The 9,792-nt window shown below is 46.6% G+C and overlaps 2 protein-coding genes across 2 annotated transcripts; one reads left to right on the forward strand and one right to left on the reverse strand.

Moving 5' to 3' along the window:
- The first annotated feature begins 239 nt into the window (after positions 1-239).
- On the forward strand, positions 240-4,301 carry LOC311376729 (E3 ubiquitin-protein ligase HECW2-like). Its single transcript, XM_084491215.1, has 3 exons — positions 240-321; positions 676-788; positions 932-4,301. Exons 1-3 carry the CDS (start codon positions 253-255, stop codon positions 1,041-1,043), a joined length of 294 nt encoding a protein of 97 aa, XP_084347341.1. The 5' UTR covers positions 240-252; the 3' UTR covers positions 1,044-4,301.
- Positions 4,302-5,814: 1,513 nt separating this feature from the next.
- On the reverse strand, positions 5,815-8,872 carry LOC311376730 (uncharacterized protein; the record flags this gene model as incomplete). Its single annotated transcript, XM_084491216.1, has 6 exons — positions 5,815-6,088; positions 6,175-6,364; positions 6,449-6,571; positions 7,554-7,806; positions 7,932-8,214; positions 8,433-8,872. The coding sequence occupies 6 exons, from the start codon at positions 8,870-8,872 to the stop codon at positions 5,815-5,817; spliced, it is 1,563 nt and encodes a 520-aa protein (XP_084347342.1).
- Positions 8,873-9,792: the final 920 nt, after the last annotated feature.

The following is a 9,792-nucleotide window of genomic DNA, read 5'->3' on the forward strand; positions in this document are numbered from 1 at the left end:
CGAAAGACGAAAACCGAATACAGCAAGTGGCTTTTGCTGTTTTTCATTCACTTTGCTGAAAACTGACTGCTGTAGTCCAGCCTGGGGGGGGAGACGGTGGGTAGTGGGGAGGGAGGGAGGGAGGGAGGGAGGGACTGCTGAAAGAAACAAACGTATGAACTCTTCTATGAACTCAAAAGTCTGCTTTTGGTGGTGCAGTTCCAACCCACCGTCGTTGTGTGTGTGTCGCCTGCAGGTTACCACGACAACCACATGGTGGTCCGCTGGTTCTGGGCGGCAGTGGAGAGGTTCAACAACGAGCAGAGACTGAGGCTGCTGCAGGTCGCCTCCATTCACCCTCACCCACCCTCTCTAACCCTCACCCTCTCTAACCCTCACCCTCTCTAACCCTCACCCTCTCCCTAACCCTGAACCTCCATCTGTCTCTCCTCTTCTGTCCTCCCCCCTCCTCCCTTTAGCTCCTCCCCTCCCTCTCCCTTCTCTCTCTCTCTCTCCCTCCTCCCTCCTTTAGCTCCTCCCCTCCCTCACCTTACTCTCTCCCCCTCCCCCTCTCTCTCCTCCCTTTAGCTCTCTCTCTCTCCCTCCCTCCCTCCCTCCCTCCCCCCCTCTATTCCATTACCATGGAAATAAACAGATAAACATGTCAATAACGGAGTCTCTCTCCTCTCCCCTCAGTTTGTGACGGGTACGTCTAGCATCCCCTACGAGGGCTTTGCGTCTCTGCGCGGCAGCAACGGACCGCGCCGCTTCTGTGTGGAGAAGTGGGGGAAGGTCACCTCTCTGCCCAGGTGAGACTCCGCCTCCATCGTCCCCGGCAACAGCAAAAAGCTGAGGGGGGAAAATAATGTGTGTGTGTGTGTGTGTGTGTGTGCGGACGTCTTCCAGGAGCTCAGTGTTAAACACTTACTACTTGTGTTTCTTCTTCTTCCAGGGCTCACACGTGCTTCAACAGACTGGACCTGCCTCCCTACCCCTCCTTCTCCATGTTGTACGAGAAGATGCTCACGGCCGTGGAGGAGACCAGCACATTTGGACTCGAGTAGAGCAAGCCGTGCTGTCGCTAAAGCCAACCGCGTTTTTCGTGTGGATCAAAAATGAGGAGTACCGGTTTCCGGCCACCAGGTGGCGCCAGAAATTCAGGGGTCGGTGGATGGTTTTGATGTGAGGGGAAATTCCACATTCCTACAGCCCATTACTTTTCACGTGACCTTTGAACCAGGAAGTACAGCGGGAATATGGATGTGAGCCAATCGCTTGCCTTTTTTGTCCAGGCTTATTGTTCCGAGGAAGTATGTGAAGAGTTGGGATTTAAGTTTTTTTTTGTTGTCGTTTTTTGAGATTCGTACAAACCCTGACACTTTACCGCAGTGCACATGCATGTGTGTGCGTGTACGCGCTGAAACCCTCCTTCTCCATATTTATTGCTGAGCGATGAAGACGTCAAAGCTTTTTGGTTTTCAATCGTGGACTCGATCAGGACATTAGGAGAATCTTTTTACAGTTCCTGCAATGCTAGGAAGGGAGAGTGCGTTTCTCCCGAAGGAGAAGAGATGAACAGAGCTCACCTTCACTTTAAGACACAATGAAAATGTCCTGTTTTTTTTTTCTTTCTTTTATTACTACATTTGAAGAGTTTTTTTTTGTTCAAAAACCGTTTACCATAGTGACAGGAGTAGGTCAATTCACCGAAGCTTCCACACGGTGGTGCTGCAATTCACATTCAGGAACTTTCTCAGGCCTAATGTTCGCTACTTTCGGCTCAAAACAGTCCATTGGGCTGACTATGAAGGTCAGGGCCGTTTGGGCGCCCCCATGTGGTCCAGCAGAGTAACTGCACCCGCGTGGATCCACAGTAGCACTTCTCATACATCAATCCTTCAGACCATCAGAATGAAGACTGAAATGGGGGTCTTTGGGGGGAGGGGGGTGGGTATAGACAAAAGCTTTAGTGTTGTCATAACAGTATTTCCAGCTTTTTACAAATTGCGGATTTTCTATTAATCCTGGTGGTGATATGTTGTATAACGAATGTAACTGACTTTGATGACTTAAACTATGAGTGGTGTGCGTTTTCCCTTTTCATGATCTGAGCTGGACTAATTGTTAATTCGAATCCTCCGTTGCTAGGTGGTGTCCCACTTTTCGTACAAGTAGATTTTAGTACGAATCGTACTAAATTGAGTCTTTATTAATTTGACCGCAAAGTAAAGTAGTTATTTTCTTGATCTGTACGCAAAATGCTAATTCTCAGTCAGGCCTTTTTATTTATATATATATATATATATATATAACTTATACATTTGACCAAACCTTGATAAAGTTGACATAATTGATCCGTTAAGTGGATTAAAACTGCCATTTTGACACGGTCATGCGTTTACAATGCGGGTCTATTTAAAGATGGCCTAAACTCTCCCTTCGCTTTTATGTTGAACTTATTTCATGACGCCCTCAACTGAGAATGATTTGAAGGTTTTGTAATTTTCTGAAATGACTTTTATTCATTGTAATTCACCACCACTTTTCACCCCTAAATTGAGGCCTATACCGTGATTCTTCCTTGACCGATACTTGTGATATTACCAACCAGTTGTTTGTCAAGAGCACCTAAACAACACTCGGTTACACATGGAATATATCACATCTTCCCTACAAAGATTGGAAAATATTTTGATAGTTATATAGTCTTTATAAAGTTTTTTTGAGTCGACCCAATGTTGTAGCATTTTTGTTATTTTCAATAACTTAACAACAAAATAATAGAAGTCCAGCCTAATTAAGGGGCCCCTATTTTATATCCACTGATGACATCACAAATGGATTGCGATTCCTTGTGATGTCACAAGTTATAGCCTTTTTTGGTAACGATACTTACTTTCAAATTACTTTCCAAACAATAATATAATCCTCACAGACGAAGGTCAGCTTGAATTCTATCCATTGGTGACATCACAAATGGGGGTTCCCACTCTCACTCCCCCATGTCACCAAGTGGCCCTTTAAGGGCAATTGTCAATATTAATATTGATTATTATTAGTAGTAGTAGTAGGATCTACATGGCCCTCTTCACTGGCCTTCCCTTTGCACTATGAATGTAAGCAAGCCTTTTTGTGACATCACTGCCACACAGACCACTAGCCTGGGTTGTAAGGATGACAGCACCTGCCTTTCTGCTGTAACCTTTTCTACCAATGGGCTTCATCCACACTGGGTGGAGGCCCCGCCTCTGCCCAGTCTACCAATGGGCTTCATCCACACTGGGTGGAGGCCCCGCCTCTGCCCAGCTAGCATTTAGAACTAAGATGGCCGCCAGGTGGATAATGCCCACGATCACCAATATTGACTTAATCCTAAAGACACCATTGAGTGAATAATTCAACTTTGGTCATGTTAAAAAGAGAACATTTAGTAAATATAATTGTAACAAAACTACATTTAGATAACGAAGAGATGAAAAGATAACACTTTGGTAAAAATGTTAAACAAAAAAAAATGAAAAGTTTTTTATTTTGAACTGTTCGTTTTAGATGCTAACCGTTTTTTAAGCGCGTCTCGGAGCTGCTTAATGTTCCAGGTTTACAGTACACTACAGTTTACAGTACAGTAGGTTACAGTTGGCGATTGGACCAGGAGGTTTCAGGGCCTTAAGCAAGTTGTGGCTTTCCCCGTTTGTCGCCCGCCGTCTCATGTCCTTCTGTGATTGGTGAACAGAACTGCCTCAAACTCAACCTCCAGAATCCTCCTGTCTGTGCCGTCACTATCTTGCTCCGTTCCACAGTCGACTGTCATTAAAGATGACGTGAAATTCAATTCAATTACAATTTTCTCTTATTTCCAGTCATACATTTCAACAGGTCCACAAAGTACTTTTTTGGTTATATGTTTTACATACAAATAGAGATCACTTACTCAACAGATTTGAATCTTGGTTAACTGTTGAGCAGGCCTAGCATTTTAAATGATAGAATCACAACCTGTTCACCATGACAACCCTCCCATGTTCAACTTCTGTCACGAGCAAACTGAGGACCACACTGTCATATTTGGACATAACAGAAATAAGATTCAGTCGATATTCTTCTTTAAAAGCAGATGATCAACTACTATCGTTGAACTGCTTTCTCTGCAAAATCTGACATTGGTTATTTTTTGTTGGCACAAATGCCGTGTAAATATTTCAAAAGAATATGGAGGTTTTGGGGACAAGTGTCTGGCTGTAGAAATCCACTCTATGCAAAACGTCATTATAATTTCATCTCTGTCACTCACTGATTGTAAGAGATAAACGATAATAAATGGATACAAAAATAATAAAGAGATCTTTCATGTTACTTATTTCAAGTCACTTTGCTAACACTGATTGGTATGTGATTAGTGACGTAATGTGAATTGTAATGTCATGTATAACCTCTGACTATTGATTTATATTTGTTTCAGTGGACCGCACTGTTGGATAACCCTCTGCAGACCAGGGCTCCATTCCTGCTGGAGTTTGTTTCCATTGAACCATGTTGAGTATTTCAAACATGAAAACATGTTTTTGAAGCTGTTTGCTGGAAATAGCTTTTAGGAGAAAAATATCTCGCCTACCGCTATTCCCCTCTGTTTCAGTCCCTTCAGAATCTGCTGTTTCTGGTGTCTGTAGCTTTAATGCAAATGAGCTGCTGCCCGTTGACCAATGAGCTAGCTCATTTTTATGTCTTCATAAAATAAAACATAAGGGGTGCCACTTAAGTTTTTTTTTGGCCTGACAATATTTGACAATAACGACAAAAAAACTGACAGATACCCCTTATGTTTTATTCTATAACTTTAATAAACCGACAGTGGTACCCCTTATGTTTTATTTTATAAAGACAAGCCATTATTTTAAACATCCAAAAACCGATAGTGGTACCGCTTATGTTGCACTCTATAACCACCAAAAAATGACAGTAGAACCCGTTTTTTGTGGGGGGATTTCCCTTATGTATTAAACTTACATGGTACCCCTTATGTTTACATTAATTTAAATCCACACATTTTACACTGAAATAACCAACAAGATGAGTGGGATTTGAACCTGCATCTCTATGGCTGATAACGAACTGCCACCATGGCACCAGATATCATCTCATACAATGTTCCTATGAAAAGTTATGCAAAAAAGATCATAGGATTCCTACCAATATCTGTGTTTGCCCAGAGGAGTGCAGAATCACAATACATTGTCAGCCTGCAATATCACACTGTTTCCATAACATTTCTCGCAAGAAATGTGCCTTTTGTCGTCGTAATCTTCGTTCAGAGATTGAATATGATGTTTTGTTAGTTAAACTACGTCCACATCCGAATATCTGGAGCATCCGGGAGTATACAGAGATACATCATTTCACGCATTGATTGACCTATCAGCACACATCTAGGTGGACACGCCCACTTGTGATGTCAGGAGAGGCAGATTTTCACACTCAAACACCTGGTGGTATGATGTCACCTTTAAGCTGCCTCTGATTGAGAGGTTGTTATACTTAATAAGTCACAGAGTCGTTTAAAAATCCAAAAGATATTCACCCATTTATTCACCTCATATGCACTTATTCATTATTCAAGTATTCACCTTTGTGACAATCATAGTGCAAAAAAGACAACGTACCATCACCCGAAACATATCTAATTATTAATAGCATTAATTATACGGTCAACACATTTAGCACATGGAGCTTAACCATCTCAACCAGACGTTGTAGTCTCTGCTCCCGTCTCTCTATTCTACTGAAGTGCTTTTTGTGGCGCTGTCGGTCTTAAAGCGTCCATCGTTGGAGCGAAGCTCCTCATTGGTCCTCGTCACGCCTCAGACAAGACGGCAGACACGACGACATCACATCCCTCCTCTGGGCACACCCCGCCCGCACCGGCCGGGAGGCGGGACGGCGGCAAGCAGGCTCCTCCTCCTCCTCCTCCTCGCCCTGGGAGGTGTGACGAGAAAGCTTCAGCCGTTCCGATTGGCTCGGCTCCGCAGGCTCCCTCCGTCTGAACAGTGGGAAGGACCAATAGTGTCGGCCGCTGCCGAACGCCGGGGGATGCGATTGGTGGTCGTCTGGGAATCTGCAGACACAGGGGAGACGGCTTTATTGGGGTACACCACACACACACACACACGCACGCACGCACGCACACACACACACACCTACCTGTTGATCTGCGCCGCCGACATGCGGGTCGAAAGGTCAGGCCAGGGCGGAGGAGGCCGCGTGCTCGCCATGGCAACGTAGTCCTCCCCGCGAGGCGTGTGGCGGCGGGGGGACGGGGACGACATCGTCATATACGTCCCGCCGGAGACGGTCGCCATGGACACCGCCTCCATAGCCATCTCCATGTAACCACCGACGGTCGTGGAGGCGGTGGCGGCGGGGGCGGCGGCGGCGGCGGCGGCGGGGGCGGTAGCGGGGGGGCAGGGCGGCCGGCGTGGCGCGTCGGGGGGGGCCGTGTCCGAGGCCCCCGGGGAGAGCCTGAAGTCGGGCAGGACCCTGAGGGCCCGGACCGCCTCCCGGACCGCCGCGTGGACCAGCTGGGCCAGGCCCCGGTCTGCTGGACCAGCGACACGTCAGCCAGCTGAACCGGCTGACCCTAAACCCTAAGTGTTCACTAGCACTGGTCTGAGGTTAGGGTTAGTTAGAGGTTAGGGTTAGGGTTAGTTAGAGGTTAGGGTTAGGTAGAGGTTAGGGTTAGTTAGAGGTTAGGGTTAGTTAGAGGTTAGGGTTAGTTAGAGGTTAGGGTTAGTTAGGGTTAGTTAGAGGTTAGTGTTAGTTAGAGGTTAGTTAGGGGTTAGGGTTAGTTAGGGGTTAGGGTTAGGGTTAGTTAGAGGTTAGGGTTAGGGTTAGTTAGAGGTTAGGGTTAGTTAGAGGTTAGGGTTAGGGTTAGTTAGAGGTTAGGGTTAGTTAGAGGTTAGGGTTAGTTAGAGGTTAGGGTTAGTTAGAGGTTAGGGTTAGGGTTAGTTAGAGGTTAGGGTTAGTTAGAGGTTAGTTAGAGGTTAGGGTTAGTTAGAGGTTAGGGTTAGTTAGAGGTTAGGGTTAGTTAGAGGTTAGGGTTAGTTAGAGGTTAGGGTTAGGGTTAGTTAGAGGTTAGGGTTAGTTAGAGGTTAGGGTTAGGGTTAGTTAGAGGTTAGGGTTAGTTAGAGGTTAGGGTTAGTTAGAGGTTAGGGTTAGTTAGAGGTTAGGGTTAGTTAGAGGTTAGGGTTAGGGTTAGTTAGAGGTTAGGGTTAGTTAGAGGTTAGGGTTAGTGTTAGTTAGAGGTTAGGGTTAGTTAGAGGTTAGGGTTAGTTAGAGGTTAGTTAGAGGTTAGGGTTAGTTAGAGGTTAGGGTTAGGGTTAGTTAGAGGTTAGGGTTAGTTAGAGGTTAGGGTTAGTTAGAGGTTAGTTAGAGTTTAGGGTTAGTTAGAGGTTAGGGTTAGTTAGAGATTAGTTAGAGGTTAGGGTTAGTTAGAGGTTAGGGTTAGTTAGGGTTAGTTAGAGGTTAGGGTTAGTTAGAGGTTAGAGGTTAGGGTTAGTTAGGGTTAGTTAGAGGTTAGTTACCACAGTCCTTGGCCTCCATCCACACCTCCCCCGGGCCGGTGGGAGCGCTCCTCCCGAGCTCCATGAAGAACATCCCGTCCCGGTGGCCGAAGCGCCGCACGCTCAGCAGGGGCAGCGTCACCGCCGGCAACCGCAGCCAGCCCTCCAGCCCTCGGACCAGGACCAGCGCGGCGGCCGAGAGGCAGAGCCGCATCTCCCCCGCCAGGGACTTGGTCCGACCCAGTCCCCTGGGCGTCACGGTGACGAGCCAAACCTAAACAAAGAGCAGGGGGGGGGGGGTTGTATGTAAAACGACTGATATCTTCTATTTAAAGTAGCCTCAAAGTTTATAATGTGTTATTAAATTTGTTGCCATCTGATAATAAATGCGTAGACTACCTCTTTAAATACACCAGAAGTAAGACTACAGTATCCGTCGTCTTCATCGTCCAAACGTTCTCCTCCTCCTTCGTCTTCCCCCTCTCCCCTCTCCTCGTTGTTGTCTTCGTATCTCTTCTCCTCCTCGGTCAGTCTCTTCAAGGTGCGGTACCAGTCTTCTTGCTGGCCTGTGTCTTCGGCCACCATGACCAGAGTGTAATCCTTTGCGTGCAGCGCCACCGTGTGGCCTTTACCGGTACTCGACACTTTGCTCACGCCGAGGCAGCAGCGAAGATTAATCACTCTGAAAGAATTCAAGCAGCTTTTAAACCCGTATTCAATTAAATACAATACTTTTATTGTACAGACTCCGAGGCGTCAACAACGCCATACAGGTAACTTATTTTAATTAGTGCGATAGCTACTTCAAGAGTCGTTAAAACAAAGAAAACATCTTCGTGAACGCGTCACTCATAGCCTATAGCCTACTGGACGATCATCAATAGAAACACGGCGTCCTACCTTCGCTTGCTGCAGCCGAACAGCGCTTCTTTACCCGGAGGAGGCTTCTCCATCGCCCTGAAGCTCTCCTCGGTCACATACCACTCCAACCGAGCCGGCCGGGTGGGACTCCCAGCCCTCAGGACGAAGTAGCGCCGGTGGTGGCGCTCGGCCTTCCCCATGTACCCCCGCTTCACCACGTAGTGGTGGTGGTCCCCGCCCCCACCGACCTCACCGGTCAAGCCGTATGTCCCAGAGTGGCGGCGGGCCGCTGGAGGGCCAACGCAGAGGGCCCCCCCGCCGTCGTGGGCAGGGGAGTTCAAGATGCGGGGAACTGTGTCCCAGATCGGAGCGCTTCGATCGGGCAAGGCTGCAGGCGCGCTGGGGTCAGGAGTAGGACTACAGCAGCAGCCGTCTGCGGCCTTGCTCATCATTTCCCCAACAGCTGCGTGGGTCGTCATGAGACAAACAAGCGTGTTTTAGGTTTGTTAACTAGGCTGTAAATGTTTCGACCGCAGGCTATCCAAAATATTTCAAAATTCAAAATTGTTCTAATTTGAAAGCCTCAGAGGGAAACGTGGGCCTCGAGTTGTGGACATGAGGACTGAGCGGACTGACGAGTTATTTATTTTGTTTCCACTCATTCTGTGACGTCATGGCACCTGCAGGTGGCACACACACGGTTAATACAATGCATGACGTATACACTGGATAACAATACACACATAAGAAGTCAGCTTCTACACCAAAAATTGCAAGCATCCATTTACAGACACTGACACATTTAATGTCGTAGAAAGTTGAAGCACTGGTCATCTGAAAGGAATGGGCTTCAAAGATTAAAAGTCATTTCACGATTCCCCCCCCCCCCTCAAAATCAAGCTTCACACAATCTTCCCATGAGTGTACTTTAATTTTTTGAAGGCACCTTCCAGACCGCAGCCTTCATATTTGTAATCAGGGCCAAGAAGGATTGAAACGGACATCATTGTTGTAACGGCCCGTTTGAAACCACAAGGGGGCGCCAAACACTAGCCTGATGCGAAACAACCAAACGATGGACAGCAAAGGAGTTGCTGGTGGAGGGACGCTGAAAATTGTGACATTATAGTTTGGCTTGTGGTGTGGCGTTATTAAAAAGGACTGATTTGTTTTAAAGAATTGAACCACTTACAGATTAAAAGAAAAAAAAAAAACGTTCAGTTGATTAAAAAGAACATCCACTAGTCTGAAAACACAACACAACAACGCACAACTCAACCTTAAATGCTGACTTTCTTGTTTTGCACATGCGGGTCAGTTCGGTCTGTAACCAGTTCACACTGGGATCTGATACTGGCCACATTAAAGCAGTAGTAGGCCTACAGGGCCTTCCCTCCAG

Source organism: Micromesistius poutassou (assembly GCF_964030765.1).
Source record: "Micromesistius poutassou genome assembly, contig: SCAFFOLD_1755, whole genome shotgun sequence".
In the NCBI taxonomy this organism is placed as follows: Eukaryota; Metazoa; Chordata; class Actinopteri; order Gadiformes; family Gadidae; genus Micromesistius; species Micromesistius poutassou.